The sequence below is a fragment of the Acomys russatus genome, chromosome 4, assembly GCF_903995435.1.
Source record: "Acomys russatus chromosome 4, mAcoRus1.1, whole genome shotgun sequence".
Taxonomy (NCBI): Eukaryota; Metazoa; Chordata; class Mammalia; order Rodentia; family Muridae; genus Acomys; species Acomys russatus.
Window position 1 is genome coordinate 28,384,256 of NC_067140.1, and position 19,664 is coordinate 28,403,919.

The window sequence follows — 19,664 nt, forward strand, 5'->3', positions numbered from 1 at the left end:
TCCAGTACACCAACCCCAGGTAAGAGAGAAAGAAAAGGAGAGGGGCACAGTTCTCTTTGGCTACTTGCTGCTATTTAGGGCCCTTGGGGTCTTTGAGGCAACAGCAATCCTCATTTCAGTATTATATCCAACTTATTCTCATCAAACTGCATCAACAGCAGCCGGAAGCAGCAAAGGAGATGCCCCAGCCACCTTCTTCTTTCTCAGAGGCCCCATCTCTCTCTCTCTGGGACCTAGCATTTATCCCCTCTCCAGAGTCCTCAGAATTAAAATAACGGCAGCTGGCAAAGACCACACCCTTCTCAGAGCCTCACAAGGCCAACAGTCTGCTCCCATATCCCATACCTGGCATTAAAACAAAAAACATGTCGACATAACAGAACCAAGAAACCAAAAGCTCCATAACAGCATGATAGCCATACAGGTGCCATAGTGGTGTGTATACTCTCTTATTGAACTTAAGACTTGCTCAATAAGACAGAAACCATTCCTGGTACTGAAAATTTTGCTAACTACTCGGGGTGCTAGTGAAATCATGGTTATTGAAAGAGAATCTACCCACTAACTTACTAAACCAGCAGAGCCCCTCACAACAGTCTATAAACGTTTGTCCTTATAGCTACACTTAAGTGCACTTCTCTTTGCAACAGATAGTGACCATTGCAGACAGCCGTAGACAATCAAAACGTGCAGCCCCACATCACAAAGCCCTCAGACACCTAAAGCCCAGGGAACATCACAAAAGAGGAGGCAGAATGATTTTAAGAGCCAGAAGATCAGGAAGTTTACTATGAGATTGTGTCTCCTACTAACATCAGAAGTTATATTCATAAGTCTCACCAAAATGACTACTTAAACATAAGCTGAACAAGAAAGACATATATATACATGACAAAGTGGAGAGGTTAAAGACCATGAGGCCTCAACACTACAACAAGAACTATAGGCAACTGAGGAAAGCTGAGACCAAGAAAGGTGGTCCTCCCAGAGAACAGCACACCACCTGATTATCTGAAGCCAAATAGTCTACCCTAAAAACATACATAGAACCACCATTATATGACTGAACATGTTACATATATACATATATGCATTCAATAAAAATTAGTGGAAAAGGGCCATGAATATGAAGGAGAGCAGGAAAGGTATATGGAAAGATCTAGAAGGAGGAAAAGGAAGAGAGAAATATTGAGATTATAATCTCAAAATTATTTTTAAATTAAGTTGAAAAATAATTTTTTAAAAATCTACCTTCTTGTTAATCTGTCACTCTTCCTCCATTTTCATAATAAATAGCTTAATGATAATCTCATTAGTGTTAACTCATATAAAAATAGGAAGCAATAAAATATTAACTTTGGTAAATTTGCCAAATTCTCCACTCACATATTTCCGCTCTAGAAAACTTGTAGGCATTAAATCACTCCTATTTGTAAATTATATCACATCCTGTTTTTATTTTATTTTCTCACTTTATTAGATCTCTGAAATTTTCAAACAACGTATTTTGATCATATTCACACTCTCCTACTCTTCCCAGGTCTACTCACCTTCTATTGGCACCCTTATAAAAAAAAATAAGTAATGTAAATATACTACTATGGAAGTATTTCGCCATTAAAATTTTTATTTTAAAAATATAATCACACCCATGATTTATTAAGATATTGAAGAAGATATCAGAAACTGGAAATATCTCCCATAATCATGGATGGGTAGGACTAACATAGTAAAAATGGCCATTTTATCAAAAGCAATTTACAGATTCAATGCAATTCCCATCAAAATTCCAACATAATTCTTTACAGACCTTGAAAGAGCAATTCTCAACTTCATATAGAAAAATAAAAGACCCAGAACAGCTAAAACAGGCCTGTACAATAAAAGAACTTCTGTGGGTATCACCATTCCTGATTTTAAGCTATACTACCAAGCTATAGTTTTAAAAAAAACACATGGTATTGGCATAAAAACAGACAGATGGTCAATAAAATCAAACTGAAGACCCAGAAATAAACCCACACACCTAAGGACACCAGAATTTTGACAAAGAAGCCAAAACCATACAGTGAAAAAAGAAAGCATCTTCAACAAATGATGCTGGTCTAACTGTATGTCTGCATGCGGAAGAGTGCAAATAGATCCGTATTTATCATCCTGTACAAAACTTAAGTCCAAGTGGATCAAAGACCTCAACATAAAACTAGGTGCACTAAATCTAATAGAGAAAGCGGGGAAGAGCCTTAAACTCATTGGCAGCTTGAGACAAGTGCTCCAAGAGGGAGCCGAGGCCTGACACTGCCTAGAGGGCCAGGATCCAGAGGCTGGATGATCAAGACACCTAGGATGAAACCAAACATGACTGGCAAATAAATAAATAGACAGTCAGGTATACAGAAAACAAGCAAACAAATAAATAAATGTCAATGAAGTCGTTCCTAGTGCTATAGTTGTAGACAGGTGCCTAGCATAATCATCATGAGAAAGGCTTCATCAGCAACTGATGGAAACAGATATAGGAGACCCATAGCCAAACATAAATCAGAGTTTGGGGAATCCTGCAGAAGATTCGGGGAAGGGTTGTGGTAGCAAGAGTGGAAAAGGACACCACAAAAAAAAACCCCACAGAATCAACTAATCTGGGTCCATAAGGCCTCACAGAGACTCACTCAACAATCAGGGAGCCTGCATGGGTCTAACCTTAGGCCCTCTGTGTATAAGTTATGCTGTGTCGCTTTGACTTCTTGTGGGACTAACACAGTGGGAGTTGGGGCTGTCTCTTATTCTTTTGTCTGCCTTTGGAACCCTTTTCTTCCTACTGAGTTGCCTTGCCCAACCTTAATGTGAGGGGAGGCTCGTAGTATTATTGCCACTTGATATGCCATGTTTGATTGATATCTGTGTGAGGCTTGTCTCCAAAGGGAAAGGAACAGAAGTGGGTCTGAGGGAGAGGAGAGATTGGGGGAGGGACTGGGAGGAGACGAAGAAGAGGGAACTGGGATTGGCATGCAATATATGAGAGAACAAAATGTTTAAATCACCAAGCAAAATAGAACCCAACCATGGAATCAAGAACTATTTTGACACATGTAAACAGAGACCTAGTTATGCATAGATGCATAGATGATAAGACACAGAAATTTGCATCAGTGGGAAAAATGTTATTGCAACATGCCTTTTAATCTCAGCACCGTCACAACACTCTTTTTATGATAGCAAATTAACAAAAGTACTAGGTTTTGAGTAGATTGTTAAAGTCACTGTACCACAGAAAATAAAATTGCAAATGAATGTGTGTTACTATTCTACATATGAAACAGTAAAATTGTGTAATTAATAAAAAATAGGAAAAGTGTCTAATAACATTGCACAGGAAAGATTGCTGCATCTAATTAGGTTTTCACTATGGCTGTGTTATCATCCTCACCAAAGGAATATGAGAGATACACAGACAGACAGACCAACTTTCTTGACCATGGTTATTAACAAAATTCAGTCTTGAAGCAGTTTCCATGGGATCCCTGAGGAGAGAACTCCAAAGGCCCATGTCAGAATGAGACAATGGGAGGGCAGCCAAAGGTTCCTTAAGGTGGCAAGTCATTGATTACAGGACTGGACACTTTATGTGGACACATGTGCAGGCTGAAGAGATGGCTCAGCAGTTAAGAACATATGCTAGTCTTTCAGAGGACCTGAGTTCTGTTTCTAGAACCCATGCTGGGTACTCACAGTCACTGTAACTCCAGCTCCAGAAGATCAGGGACTTCCTGGCTTCCACAGACAACTGCACATACATGCACTTACCAACACACAGACACACAAAGACACATAGTAGTAAAATCTACTTTTTAAAATTGAACACATCAGAACACCAACAGCCCAGGCATTAAGGTCAACAATTAATAAATGGGACCTCATGAGGCTGAGAAGCTTCTGTAAGGCTGGAGACACTGTCAAGAGAACAAGGCGACGGCCTACAGACTGGGAAAAAATCTTCACCAACCCTACATCTGACAAAGGTCTAATATCCAAAATATATAAAGAACTCAAAAAATTAAACACCACTAAACCAAATAACCCAATTGAGAAATGGGGCTCAGAACTAAACAGGGAATTCTCAACAGAGGAATATCGAATGGCTGAGAAACATTTAAAGAAATGCTCAACGTCCTTAGTCATCAGAGAAATGCAAATCAAAACAACTCTGAGATTCCATCTTACACCCATCAGAATGGCTAAGATCAAAAATTCAAGCGACACCACATGCTGGCGAGGATCTGGAGAGAGAGGAACACTCCTTCATTGCTGGTGGGAATGCAAACTAGTACAGCCACTTTGGAAATCTATCTGGTGCTTTCTCAGAAAAATGGGAATAGGGCTTCCTCAAGACCCAGCTATACCATTCCTTGGAATGTACCCAGAAGATGCTCCAGCACACAACAAGAAAATTTGCTCAACCATGTTCACAGCAGCCTTATTCATAATAGCCAGAACATGGAAACAACAGCCTAAGTGTCCCTCAGTAGAAGAATAGATGAAGAAACTGTGGTATATTTACACTATGGAATACTACTCAGCTATTAAAAACAAGGAATTCTCAAAATCTGTGGACAAATGGATTGAACTAGAAATGATCATAATGAGTGAGTTCACCCAGAAGAAGAAAGACTCACATGGTATATACTCACTTATAATTGGGCACTAGCCCAAGAGTCATGTCACATGATAGTCTTCACTTACCAAGACAGTAGGACAGAGGGGAGGACATCCTATTGGGACTCTAGGTGAGAGAAGCATGGGAGAATGGGGAAATAGAAGGATCCAGAGGGTCCTAGAAACCTTCAAGAAGAACATTATGATGAGTAGATCTGGGTCTCAAGGGTCCTGCTCAAACTATGGCACCAGTCAAGAACAATACGTGCAGTAAACTTCGAACCCCTACCGAGATTTAACCAATGGACAGAACATTCTCCACAGATGAGTGAAGATGACTTTCACATGTACTCTGGTGCCCCATATTTGACCACACCCCCTGGATGGGGAGGCGTGGTGGCACTCAGAGGAAGGATAGCAGGCTACCAACAAGAGACTTGATACCCTATGAGCATAGGGTATGAGCACAGGGAGAGGAGGTCCCCCTCAGTCACAGTCATAGGGGAGGGGAGTAAGGGGAAATGGGAGGGAGGGAGGAACAGGAGGATACAAGGGATGGGATAACAACTGAGATGTAATATGAATAAATTAATTTAAAAATGCTAAAAAAGAAAGTGAAAGCAAAAAATAAAATAAAATAAAATTGAGCACGTGTATTAGAGATTAGCAAGTTTTTAATGAAAGGAAACTTAACAGAAGAAATGTGAACAAAATAAAACACATAAAAGAAAATCAACAAATTATGAACCATTACAGGTTCAGACAAAATCATACTTGAAGGCAAAAAAGATCTTTGCATAGATTCTGGATCAGTTTTAGTTAAGTACTCTGCTTCTACTCATAACTGTTTGTTTTTAAAAGGAAACCATGTCAATTTCTTGTAGGAACAATGTGTTAGTCGGCTTTAGTATGATGTGAGCAATGTCCTACACTAAATTAATACTCATCCTTTGTATGCGATGAGGACTCACCTACATACACCATATAGAAATGTATTTCACTATTTCACATATCATTTATTATAAATAGCCAGGTCCATTTTTATTTTATTACAAAGAAGCTTTGTTTGCTTTCATAATTTGAACTGTCATTGTTAAACTCCTTTGCTATGTGGTCAGTTTCCCAGCTATAGCTTCTTCTGTTATTACTGTAGATAGAAAACTGATGCAGGATCTGTGGCCAAAGGGATGCATAGTACAGCATCCAGAGCGGAAGAGCAGCTTATTAGTCTTCAGCAAAGTCACTCTGCTCATCTCAGATGCTCAGTATCCCAGGCTGGAAGAGATTCTCTCTTAAGCACAGGTGAAGAAAATGAAGGTTTCTCCTCCATACTCTTGAATTTGGGGTAAACTGTTAGGAAGAAACTGAACTGTCATGTGATCATCTGCCTGATAGCTATGAGTGCGGATTTATGCATACATTCAAACGACCATGCAGTTTCATCCTGAAATTTTTGACAGTCACTCACGTCCCATACAAAATACAAATTCTTACCACCATGATTTATTGCCCCACTGTAACTTGTATCCTCCATTCACAATTCCTCATTTTCTCCAGAGATTCCTCATGGCATTTTTCACCTCTGCATTTCTCAGAGTATAAATCAGAGGGTTGAACATGGGTGTCAGAATACAATAAAACACGGCTACTATTTTGTCTACAGACAGAGTAGATGATGGCCTCATATAAATAAATATACAAGGCACAAAGAACAAAGCAACAACGGTAAAGTGGGCCCCACAGGTAGACAGAGCTTTCCGTCTCCCCTCTGCACTGTGGGACCTCAAGGAGCGCAGGATGACAATGTACGAGGCAGCCAGCATGAGGAAGTTCAGCAGGCAGATCACACCACTGTTGGCCACCACCAGCAGGCCAATGATATATGTGTCGGTGCAAGCCAGCTCCAGTAAAGGGTACAGGTCACACACAAAGTGATTGATTATATTGGGTCCACAGAAGGGCAACTGAAGGACCAGAAAGAGCTGAGCTGATGAGTGCAGGAAGCCACCCAGCCATGCCACTGCCACCAGCACAGCGCAGAGGTGCCTGGTCATGGTGGTGGTGTAGTGCAAGGGCTTGCAGATGGCCACATAGCGGTCATAGGCCATCACCGTGAGCAGAATGATTTCCGTTCCTCCCAATAAATGAGCCACAAAGAATTGGGCCAGGCAGCCCTCAAAAGAGATGGCTCTCCCCTCATACAGGGAGTCAGAAATCAGTTTTGGTGTCATACAAGAGGAATAACAAGTATCAATAAAAGACAAATATGAGAGGAAAAAATACATAGGGGAGCTCAGGGTGGGGCTGACAGTGATAGTGATAATGATAAGCAGGTTGCCCCCGACAGAGACCAGATAGACCAACAGAAAAAGCACAAACAACATCCTCTGCACCTGAGGGTTCTGGGAGAGTCCCAGCATGAAAAACTCTGTGACGTTGCGTGGGCTATCCATGAAGTCTCAGCTGCGTCCAGAGGCTTACCCAGGAAGTTCGGTTACTGTCTCTTTGAAACATTTCAAGAAACTTGGGGCTGTAAGAAAACAGTTGTTATAGAGTATAATTCATCCAAATTCTGACCCCTAAAAAATGATCCATGTAAATCATGTTATTTCCAGTTAGTTATTTCAGGTAAGTGTAGAGGAATAGACAAAATAAATACCTTCCAATCTATTGGGATTTTTGTTTTGTTTTGTTTTTGAGCACTTAAGAAATAGTACTTTGTGTGTGTGGGTGTGCGTACATGCATGCACGGGCGCATGCGTGTGTGTGTTTTGATGCATATATGGGTGTTCACATATGTGCGCAGTTGTGCATGCATATATATACAGAGGCCAGAGGTTGATAAATCGGGTGTCTTTCTTAGTCACTCCTGACCTTATATATTGAGGCAGAGTTTCTCTCACTTGGACTCAAAGTTTGAAGATTCAGCTAAATTAGCTAGACAATTTCTCCCAAAGATACTGGAGTCTCTGCTTCGTGCATGCTGAGATTACAGCTGGTCTGTAACACCCTCCGGCTCTTACTAGGCTATCGGGAATCTGAATTCTGAACCTCACATTCACACAGAAAGCTCTTTTCAAGACCTCAATCCTCTTACATATGTATATATGATTTTTTTAAAGAAAATAAGGCTCAATTCTTTTTCTCAGATTAAGAATATCTTCAATAGTTCTCCTCATCCTCACCCCATCAGTCACTGAACTGAATTTCAGAGTGATTCATTGGTGAAGAAAGCATCAATGTTTCCATTCAGGGCAGATACCAAATATACAATAGTCCTACTCCCTGTGAGATGAGAGTGGAAGTGAAGGTCACCACAGCTCCAGGTGTCTGTCAGGAGCTCCAGGTGTCAGGAGCTCCAGGTGTCCGTCAGGAGCTCCAGGTGTCAGGAGTTCCAGGTGTCCGTCAGGAGCGCCAGGTGTCAGGAGCTCCAGGTGTCAGGAGCTCCAGGTGTCTGTCAGGAGCTCCAGGTGTCAGGAGTTCCAGGTGTCCGTCAGGAGCGCCAGGTGTCAGGAGCTCCAGGTGTCAGGAGCTCCAGGTGTCCATCAGGAGCTCCAGGTGTCCGTCAGGAGCTCCAGGTGTCCATCAGGAGCTCCAGGTGTCAGGAGCTCCAGGTGTCAGGAGCTCCAGGTGTCAGGAGCTCCAGGTGTCAGGAGTTCCAGGTGTCCGTCAGGAGCGCCAGGTGTCAGGAGCTCCAGGTGTCAGGAGCTCCAGGTGTCCGTCAGGAGCTCCAGATGTCCGTCAGGAGCTCCAGGTGTCCATCAGGAGCTCCAGGTGTCAGGAGCTCCAGGTGTCAGGAGCTCCAGGTGTCAGGAGCTCCAGGGCCAGTAAACAGGACTCTTTAATATGGAGAAAGAGGTGGTCGCTCCAGCCCGCTCCTCTGTGGCATACCCCCTTCTTCACACTGACTCTGCCTGCATTGTTGCCTGCTCACAGGAGTTGGCACCAAGTGCTAGGCCAGGGAAGTGGCTACCAATTAATGCCACTTACATCAGCTTCCACAGTTCCCCTTCCGTTCCTAAAAGAAGAAAAGAGGTTCTCCTTGGTAAGGAAAGGAAGAAAAAAAGATACCCTCTTCCCTGTTCAAAGCCTGTTGAAGATTCCTGTTTTGATGAGTACAAACTCGAGAGTTTAAAATGGATGCTGATCCAACTATTGTTAATATAGGTAGCCATATAAAACCTGTGAAATTCAAGTCAAGGAATCTTTTGAAGAAACCAGACAGAACTCAAGGTCTAGCTTTTACCTAAACAAAATGAATAGGTAAATTATATTAGTCTTTTTCTTATAATAAAAAATACCAATTTTCCATTCTCATAACTGATAATAATCATCTTAGGTCTATATTCCTTCTTTCCTGTGCTGATAACTGCATTCTTATTGACTTTTCTGTCAAAAAGTTTTGTCTCTGTCTTAATAAATCACCGGTAATTTAATCACAGAAAGGTACTTTAAGTGTTGTGTTTTCCTAATTTATAAGATATGATAGATATTGTTTTACAGTCAGAATTTAAACTCACCGAGATAGGAAAGATGTTTTCTTCAATGCTGCCAAATACAAATAACCAAAACACTATGACTGTAACATTTATACAACTCCTGATTGTTTCATGGTTCTTCTTGCTGTAGGTAGTTTATTGTATATATGTGTAATAATATAAATATATATGTAAAATATTTAATTAAAAATTGTAAAAGAAAACGGAATCAATTTACTTACCCATCAGCGTGCTTTTTACTTTTCTTCTAAATCAAGCAGAACAACTTCGATTCATAACAGAAATAAAATACAGTTCCTTAAAACAATGCATGTCCCTGTGATAAAGATATGCAAATGCCAATTGTTTGTAGAATAGAACTATAAAGACTATTATTCTGGTTGTCTCTAATTCCTGCCCTTGGAAGAGTGGACAAAAGGATGAGACATTCATAGCCAGGCCACTTTACTTGAGACTTTATTTCAAAAACAAACCAACAAAAAATTAACCAAAATAACAACAGCTTTTTAGCATCTGTATAGAACAGATTTTCTATTCACCCAGTGTCTCTAGATGTGCTACTAACCTTTACAAAGGGATGCGGGGGCAGCTGAGGGTTAGAAACTTGAAGTGATAGAGAACCCTGCCCTGGGAGATGCGACTCAGTGGAAGACTGTGTGTTTCAAATGTATGAAGCCTGGGATTTAAACCCCAACACCAAAAAAGGGGTGGTTACATGATTTTCTGCCCTTGAGTTGCTTCAAGCCTCCTGAAAGAAACAATATTCAAAACATAATAAGATAAATTTTATAAAAGAAATTGATATAAAATGTTTTGGTACACACTGTTGAGTTGAAAGTCAATGAAACCATAGATCTTTAGACCTTTTTATAACCAAGTTCTTTTTCTTTTGAAATAAAACAAATTTCTTCATAGAATGACTTAAAATGACAAAAGAGGGTAAACACTGGAGTTTGGCCTGAGTTCAGTGTTGCTTCGTTTATGAAACATTTTATCAAAAAAGAAAGAAAAAGAGAAAACACTGAACAAAATTGTAGTAATGATAACCTGATACTTGTGGTGATGAGAGGGGGAGATCCTATTAACAGAATACTTAAATAACTCAAATATTACACAACAGTTGACATCCATTCTCTGACCTCTGCATATCCACATGTACGTGTATGCATTCCCCATACAAATATATATGTGCACACATACATAGATACATACATACACATACACACACACACACACACAGAGAGAGAGAGAGAGAGACAGAGAGAGAGAGAGAGAGAGAGAGAGAGAGAGAGAGAGAGAGTCCATTTATTCTTGATTTTATTCTAAAACATTGCACAATCTTTTCCCAAGGACCAACTACGCTCAGCATTTGATTTTGATCAGTTCTTGAAATAAGAGATGCCCCAGACAAATAATTGTTAATCTCTTCCATCTCAGAGCTCAACAAAATCCTGCTTAGTAGTACACATGACAATCATGGTGACATTAGTCAGTCATCCAATCATGCCACTACACATTTTAGTTACCTAAAGCTCTTTGTAATGAAACTTAAGCATTCTGGTCACATCATCTGGCTGGTAGTAGTAACGTGCCCACACAATTCTTCATCTTCCATCCTTGAACACTTCCATGTGCTACAGTCACACTACACAACTCTAAACTCCTTCATTACATCATGTTCAGTCATGATTTTCCAAAGACAGTGTCAGGGAAGTGGCCCTGGCCTTATAATCTTTCTATTCTAGTAGTTTCCTTCAAAACTAGGCATCAATACCATTCATCTCTGTAGGGAGTTCATCTCTTCCCCTACCCAGCTATATTATAAAGCCACTATGCTCCCCTAGCTGCCAGATTGTATCCCCATCCTAGATCTTTGTATACTGTGCATCTTGAAAACATAAGGAATTCTGTGCATTAAATATATAGAGATAGATAGATTGATAAATATAGATATAGCTATTGCTGGACCTTCAATGGTTCCTAATGAAATGGATACTGACTGGTTGAAAACTAAAACCAAAAGATTTAGGGAACTTAACAAAACCAGAACTTAGTAAGCAATTGAGACCTTCTTACCAGAACTCTTTCTGCACCCTGACAGGTCATCTGACAAAATCCACTGGATTCCTTCCTTGTCTTCATCATTTGGTCTTCCTTCTCCTCTGTTGCATGGCTCATTCATTCACTATAAGTCTTATCTGGAATTAAAGCAAGTTCCCACAAGGAGAGAAATCCAGTGAGAAACCATACTTTAATGATCTCTTCTCTGGCTTGGAAATCTATTACAGTGTAAGCAACCTTATTCACAAACTGAAAAAAAGGGGGGGGGATCTCATCCATATGTGAACTACAGGATGTCTCTTAGTCTGTCACTTCCCAGGTTATCATCTAAAAGTGCATCAAGGAGAGGATTTTTATGACTGTGATGGTAATTTTTGTTTGTCAACCTGACTACATCTGTAATTAACTAAAACCCAAATGACTGGGTACACTTGTGAGGGGTTTTTTTTCCTTAATTAGATCATTTGAAGTGGAAAGGCCCACTTCTAACCCAGATCTCTGAGGTAGGAAAACCCACCCTTTATCCAGATCTTTTGAGATGAGGAGATGCACACGGAAGAAGAAATCTTTCTTTTCTCCTGCTTGCTCTTGCTCTCACTAGCAATTCCACTCTTTCACTGGCAGCAGAACCTACTTCTTCAGGATTCCAGCATGTACTGAAGACTAGCTGAGACATTTAGCCTTGTGGACTGAACAGCTACTAGATTCTTGAATATTCCATTGCTAAACAGTCATTATTGACCTAGCTGGACCACCGTCAGTAAGCCATTATAATATCTCATATGCTTATGCATGTTTGCATATGTACATTATATATGTGTGTATATATATATTTATTTATATGTATATATATATATATATATGAAGGGGGTAAGGGAGGGAGGGAGGGAGGAGGGGGAAGATTCATTCTATAAGTTCTGTTCTTCTAGAGCGGTGCTCTCAGTCTTCCTAACGCAGTGACCTTTTAATACAATGCCTCAGGTTGTGGTGACCACCAACCATAGAATTATTTCATTACTATTTCATAACTGTAACTTTGCTACTGTTATTCATTGTAATGTACTGTAAATATCTGATATGGAGGATATCTGATATGTGACCACTAAGAGTCAAGACCCACAGGTTGAGAACCACTGCTCTAGAGACCCTCTCACTCCACTTGACTAATGCAATGGTAATCTTACAAAACTCTTGATTTTTAAATGTCAGAAATTTGACCCAGAATGACCAGATAGCCAGCCAAACTCACAAACACTGCTCCCATGCTTTCTGACATCCCAGTTTGAAGCCCCACTTACATCACACCATTTCCTTTCAGAACCCAGTTTACTAACTCCATAGGCGGACAAGGGGAACAGAAGGCAAAGAAAGGTTCGAGCCCTGGTTTTTTCAATGATACACATCAGCTGAGCCATTTAGGGGAAAGGAGAAAAAGCAACGGTAATCACTGAATGGCTACCCATTATTATTAGATGGAATTTAGAAAACAATTGAAAGAAGTGGGGAATTTTACTTTACTTGATAATTTTTAAAAGTACTACTTCCTAACGCATTTTTCATTTGCCCTTTCTTCTACATGTATCTTTTTGTTCATTTATCACTTTTGCTTTTTAAACCATGCTATACATTTCATATTTTATCCCAATTAATGTTATAATATGCAAAAAGTTATAATATACAATGTTTAATAATAGTGCAAAGGCCTTTGAGGCATCTCTAACTTAGATAGCTAATGCCAAAACATAAATTACCTATTTCTATCACCTTGGCCAGTAATAGAGATCAAGAACTTTTCTAAATTTCATCATTCTTGTTTTAATTCACATATCATTATTAATATGACTATTTTTGTGTGAGCATGAGCATACACACGTGTGTGTGTGTGTGTGTGTGTGTGTGTGTGTGTGTCCATGCATGCATTTGTGTGCAAGCACAAGCTCCAGAGACGGCAATCGCGTATCCTGTCTTGTCACTTTCCACCTTATTCCCTTGAAACAGGGTCTTTACTGACCCTGGAGCTCAGCTGGCAGCCAGCATGTCCAATGACATGACACCTCCTCCCCATCTCCAACTCCAGGGTTACAGGTGCTCACACAAGCGTGCCTAGCACTTTTGCCCACTCCGCCACTCTCCAGCATTTAACTCACATTGGTTTAACCACCACTTTTACTGAACAGCAGCCTATACTTTTCTATGTAGTGTCTTCTCTTTAGAAAATCATTAATATGGTGGAAATTAGAGTGTGCTCAGTACTGGCCAATTTCAGCCTCTCAGATGACAATCTTGAAATTTCTTACCAAATATCTGTGGAAAAAAGAGGTTTTTACCATTTGCATATTTATGATTTTATATTTGATGAAATACACAATCAACACCTTCATAAACATTACATTATGATAGAATTATAATATATAAATATACAGGCTTAGAGTATAGCATCCCTGCATGGTTCAGCTACATATCCGTGATGTAGAAGCAGCAAATTTCGTATTTATATTGCAAATACCTTCTTGAGGTGGGAATCATAATCATCATAATGGAGAATAATTACTTGGAGGGAACATTAAATTAGGAAAGATGTCAGCTTCTGCATGGCGGTGGGGTGTGTACATGTTCTCTTGTGAGTATGTGTATGATCCTCATTGGGTGTCTTATTTTTTGAGACAGGGCCTCTCACTAAACCATCAATTCAGCTAGAAAGTCTGGGCAATAAAATCCACGCATCCACCTATTTCTGCCCTACCAAGACTGGGGTTACAGACATGTGCTGACACACCTGGATTTTTATGTAGCTTCTGGAGATTCAAACGGAGGCCTCATGCTTGCATGGCAAGTTCTTTCCTGACTGAATCATCTCCTTGGCCAGATCTCTGTCTGCCTTTCTGTCTGTCTGTCTGTCTGTCTGTGTCTCTCTCTGTCTCTGTCTCTGTCTCTCTCTGTCTCTCTCTCTCTCTGTGTGTCCCTTTCTGTCTCTCTCTGTCTGTCTCTGTTTGTCTGTCTCTCTGTCTCTGTCTCTGTCTCTCTCTCTCTCTCTCTCATTATATTTTCATGTAATTGGACTATTTGAATGTGTTATATTATTCCATCATTGTAATGAAACTGAAAAGTAAGTCTATCCTCCACCATGAACATTATCCACAAATGGTAGCAAAGCAGGATTTTTCTCTGAAGGGAAGAAGCATTCCTGATACCTGTCATGTAAGCTTTCCATACTAAGCAACACTCCAGTTCTCTACAGATGCCCATCACCTGCTCGACATTGATTCCAGTGCAGCTACTACACAGAGCTGGCCTAAATTCCACAAATCAGAAATTCAGAGCCATAAGACAGGTCCCAACACACCGAATAAGTAGCGGCTTCTCAGGTTGCTCACACGCGTATCTGAATCAGAGGTTCCGACAGGCTACTCTTCTGGGTTATTAATTTAATTGCTCTCTTCACCTGCATGTTTTACTGGTTTGCTATAATGCATACAGCCAGGTACAGCACTGTGTGGGGTGAGGTCCTGAATCTGTCTGTGCTTCCTCTCCTTCCACTATCCTTTCAGTGTGGCTTCTTCTTTCCTCTCTTGTCTGTCAGACTGCAAAGTTTTCAGAAACCAACTACAGGATAATCTTTAATGTTTGGTCTTATATGTGTGAGTGAGGCCTTCTCATTTCAAGTGACATTCTTCTGAAACTTTAACCAAAAGTTACAGTTTTCCACGGCTATAATATGTGTGTGTGGAGCCCTGGACACACCACATGGTTACAAGCTTCTGAGGAGAAGAGACAGAATTTGGGGGGAAATAGTTTGTGGACTTAAAGCCTGTGTTGTGTTTAGATCACTGCAATCTCTTCCCATACATTACTGCATTCAACTCCACAGCTTATTTGCATAAAGAGGCTCCCAACACTTGCACTGGGGAGTTTTAGAGAGTCAAATAAAAAAAAAATATGCGAACACACTGTGGCCACAAAAATCCTTCCAAAGAAAGTTTAAGGTGTTATTTGTTGTTAACTTCTTCCCTCTGTCTTCCCTCAGTTCAAAGCCTTAGATCAAGTATAGAAGACAATTTCAGAAACTTCAGTCAAAATTCAGAGAGAAAACTAAGCTGAGAGTCATTTTAAAAATCAAGTAGTGGATCTGGGGAGATGACTTAGTGCAAGTGTTTGCAACCTGAGCATGAGGGCAGGAGTTGGGCTGTCTGGCACCTGTGTCAAAAGATGAACATCACATGTCTGTAATTCCAACATGAGAGGCGCAGACTGGGCAGCCTTGCAAAAGCGGGGAGCTCCAGATCCAGGGAAAGAACCCGACTCAACAAAAAGAATAGCAACTGAGGAAGATTCCTAGCATTGACCTCTGCCTTCCACAGGCACATGTGTTCATGCACACATGCACACATGCATGCACAACACATGCACATGCATGGACACACACATACCTTATTTCACACATATATAACACACACACACACACACACTTTTCAAAGAGATTATTTTGCTGCCTTATAACATAAGAACAAATATAAAATTTGAATTTGGCAAAAAAAAAAAGTTATCAACAATAGAGAAAAACTTACTTGTGTGGCCAAGTTGAAACCTGAAAGACTTAACTGAGGTGTGGTTTGATCCCCTTGCTGAATGTCTGAAATCTTCGGAAGCTCCAGTTGTAGTTTTGATCTCTGACTAGAAGGGCAGTTCCTAATATGCTCCATGTTGCAAGTACCACACCTTCATCTCACTTATAGCTCCCCTACATCCTGGCCCCTGCTTCCCTGGCTCTCTGGGGTCAGAAGTAAGAAGACAATTAGGGAAATATATGGCTGTTCATCCTCCCTAAAGATTCCACCTCCGAAAGCCCAATGTTTGACTTCTTGGAAGAAGTCGCTAAATAGATGACCAACCAGAATAAGAACACTGTAGTCACTCCACTTTCTTTCCTGAACCAGAGTAGGTTAAGGTGTCTTCCATGAGTGTCTAAAATGAAGACTCAGCTCTTAAAATAAAAACAATCTCTTCCACCTCCTAGCTGGAATAAGTTGGCACTGAGCCAGTTAATTTAAACACCAGAGTCCTCTGAGGCACTGTCTTGGTCATAGCCCAGGTGTGTTAATTCAGAGAGGTGGACACAGTGTGGAAGGGCCTGTGACTCCAGATTTCCCAGATTTGCACAGTCCCACTTTACCATCCACATAAAAAGTTCAGTACTCAACTCAGCTGCTTATGGGTTCACTCTCACCCAGATCTCAGGTTTTCCCTTTGGGCAAATAATTCAACCTGCATCCCTGTATCATGAAGCAAGCCCTTAGCACACACCTAATCTTCTGGTGCCCACACTTCAAGCTGGCAAAACAATAAATAAATATTTGTGTTTGAGCTATTTCAAACTAGTATTCTTGTTGTAGCATCTCAGGTAAACTAAGAATATACATTGCACATACATTCAAAACTGCCGAAACTAGTCATGGTGGTACACATGTTGACAAAGATGTACAGTAACAGAATCTCTTAAACCACTGCTAGTTGGAGTGAATATTTTTTCAATCACTTTTTAAATCAATTAAGCATACCTTGCAATAACAACAATTTCACGCCTAACTGCACATGCCAGAGAACCTTTCCTCACATAAGAGAAGACTTACAACATCTATATATAAGAGAGAGAGAGAGAGAGAGAGAGAGAGAGAGAGAGAGAGAGAGAGAGAGAGAGAAACAACTAAGACACACAAGAAAATGAAAAACTAATTATACAATATATTGACTCAAAATTTTATTATATAATAATAAATGATGAAATATATGTATGACTCTGAAATATATTAAGTGAAAATTGCAAGTCATAAGACTGTGTGTATTTTATATTTTATAAAATTAGGGACAGGAAAAATCAACATGTTACTTACATATATATTTAAGCTATTTTATTTGTAATATTTTATTGTACTTATTTATTTATTCTGGGTATGTGTATGTATATACAAGGCCAGAAATTAACAAGGGACCGTGGAAGGAAAGTAGAAGAAAGGGGGTAAAAAGCATGCAGTATGATAGAGGATGGGAGAACAATGGAACAGAAGGGGTTAAATAAGATGGGAGATGGAAGGACAAAGTGGAGGAGGAAGTATGAGGAGGGAAACCTTAACACTAAAGACATTTGAAAATACCGTATGGAAATGTACTACTGTCAAAGCTTCTTAAAATACACGTATCATCTACACACCTATCATGTACATATACCAAAAGAGTTTAAAAGGAGTCACCCTATAAGGAGGTGGCAATGCCTCTCACAGGCACCACTGGTTATCAAATAAAAAGACAATTGCTGGTATGCGTTACCACTTTCTGAAGTCCCGTAGGCCCCACCCCAAGCATTGCAAGTCATTATCACCGCTATTAGTTATCCACCAGAACTTATTGCTAAAGGCACTGCACACTTGTGTCATGGAATGTGGAGAATTTGTACTGGCATGGAAGCTTTATCCCTGGAAGCTAGATTTTATAGTGCTAGAAGGTGCTATGCACTCTAGCTGAGGGAAACTGTAACAGTCTTACTCAGCTGTGAGCCCTGAAAGCTACAGTAACAACTAGCCTTGCAACACTTGCCCACTGGTGCAATAATGGCATGAATGCTATGAGAATAGCCAACCACCTTCTGCTTGGACTTAAGGTCTACTCCATAAGCTGGAGCACACTCCTGGCACCAGCAACATAGTAAAAAAAAAATGGCTAGGTAGGTCATAGGCCTTAAGGAAGAACCTCTTAATATTAATCTGCTGAATGGGCATAGTGTTAAAGGACTCCTTAACTACTTTCTCTTATCCTCACAGATTAGTACATTTCTCACTCCTCATTGGAGAAGCTTCTTTGTACAGCTGTGGCACTCACCTCTTGGAATTAACCAATAGCCTCTAATTTGACTTAGTACCTACGTGCTCAACAAGAGGGAATCCATGCCTGGTGCTGGAAATCTAGCCAACCACCCAGGGCTAGTGAAACCATGCATCTTGGAAAAGAACCTACAGTCACCACTTTACCAAACCAGCCAACATCTAACTACCCACATTCTAAATATTTGTTCTATACCCACGGATGTAAGTGAGGTCCTCATCCCTCAAGAAAGACGCTTCTCTTTGCCGCACAGAGCCCATTACAAAAAAGCACAACCAACCAAAATTCAGAGTTGCAAAGTCAGGTCTCAACTGATACATCCAAGGCTCAGGAAATCATTGTAGAAGTGAGTCCTGAAGGATTGTAAAAGCCAGGGGAACAGGGAGCTCGCTATGAGATTGTGTCCTAGAACTGTCAGGAGTTACAGCCAGGAAGTCTCACCATCACAACACAACCCAGAAAAAGGTGATACCAATGGACATTCCAACATAGGAGAGTGAAAGCTTGCTGGACCAACCGTCAACAAGCACTGCAGGCAACTAAGGAATGCTGAGAGCAAGACAAATAACCTTTCCCTAGGAAGAGCACACCACTGGATTATCCAAAACCAAATAGCCCTGAAAACATAAAATACAAGTAATATTATACAGAGTGAGAAGGATGTATTTATGCATTTTAGAATGGGTGTGTAACAACAATTAAAGAAAAAGAGGCCACACATTTAAAAGAGACTTGGGTATGGTGCTAAATGGGAGCGTTTGGAGGGAGGAAACAAAAGGGGTAAAAAAAAATTAAAGCAGTGCTAAGACACTATTGTGTAAGATTTCACTTGCTTTTCCACAGTCCTCTACCAACCTGCCTCTGACATTGGACCAGAATAAATCTCCTACAGTTATTGATGTACTCTGAAAACAAGTGTCTTTCTTGCTTGATTTCTTTCTTTCTTTCTTTTTTACAATTTTTAATTTATATATCCAGAAGTAACTCAGCCTTAGGAGTCAATGATTGTATTAATATTCTCTCTCTCTCTCTCTCTCTCTCTCTCTCTCTCTCTCTCTCTCTCTCTCTCTCTCTCTTTCTCTCTCTCTCTCTCCCTTGCGCCAGCCCCTCTCTCTCTCCCTTTCTCTCTCATTTTACCACTACAAAAGTCAAGGTAAGAGGAAGCATTTGACATGGGCCTGGTTCAGGGCACTTACTTATAATCATTTATTCACAGTTACTTAGAACCCATGATATTTGTTTAGTCTCTAATATATTCATTCACTTAACACGACTTTGTTATTTTCTCAAGGTTTTGAATTCTGTTTGTATTATAGTACTACACAACTTCCAAAATTAACACTTGAATGGAAACTTGCAGTCCTAAGATAAGAAAATGCTTTCAGGATAATGTTTCTGGAACACCTGGAACACCTCTAAATTTCTTCATTGTTTCATCTCTGATAACTGGTATTCACTCAATCATTCACTCAGTAAATATTAATGGAATGAAGTGCAAAGCAGTGAACCCTGCCTCTTGTTCTTTATCCCCAACTTGCCCAAACTGACCTGGGATCCTGAGAACGTTCACTTTCTCCA

The 19,664-nt window shown here is 40.2% G+C and overlaps 1 protein-coding gene across 1 annotated transcript; it reads right to left on the bottom strand.

Annotated features, from left to right (window-relative positions):
• Positions 1-6,197: 6,197 nt before the first annotated feature.
• On the bottom strand, positions 6,198-7,106 carry LOC127188554 (olfactory receptor 140). Its single transcript, XM_051144989.1, has one exon. The coding sequence runs from the start codon at positions 7,104-7,106 to the stop codon at positions 6,198-6,200; it is 909 nt and encodes a 302-aa protein (XP_051000946.1).
• Between the last annotated feature and the right edge of the window lie 12,558 nt (positions 7,107-19,664).

Bases quoted from the DNA above. Each gene is read 5' to 3' on its own strand.
- LOC127188554 (XM_051144989.1), bottom strand. From the start codon at position 7,106: ATGGATAGCCCACGCAACGTCACAGAGTTTTTCATGCTGGGACTCTCC.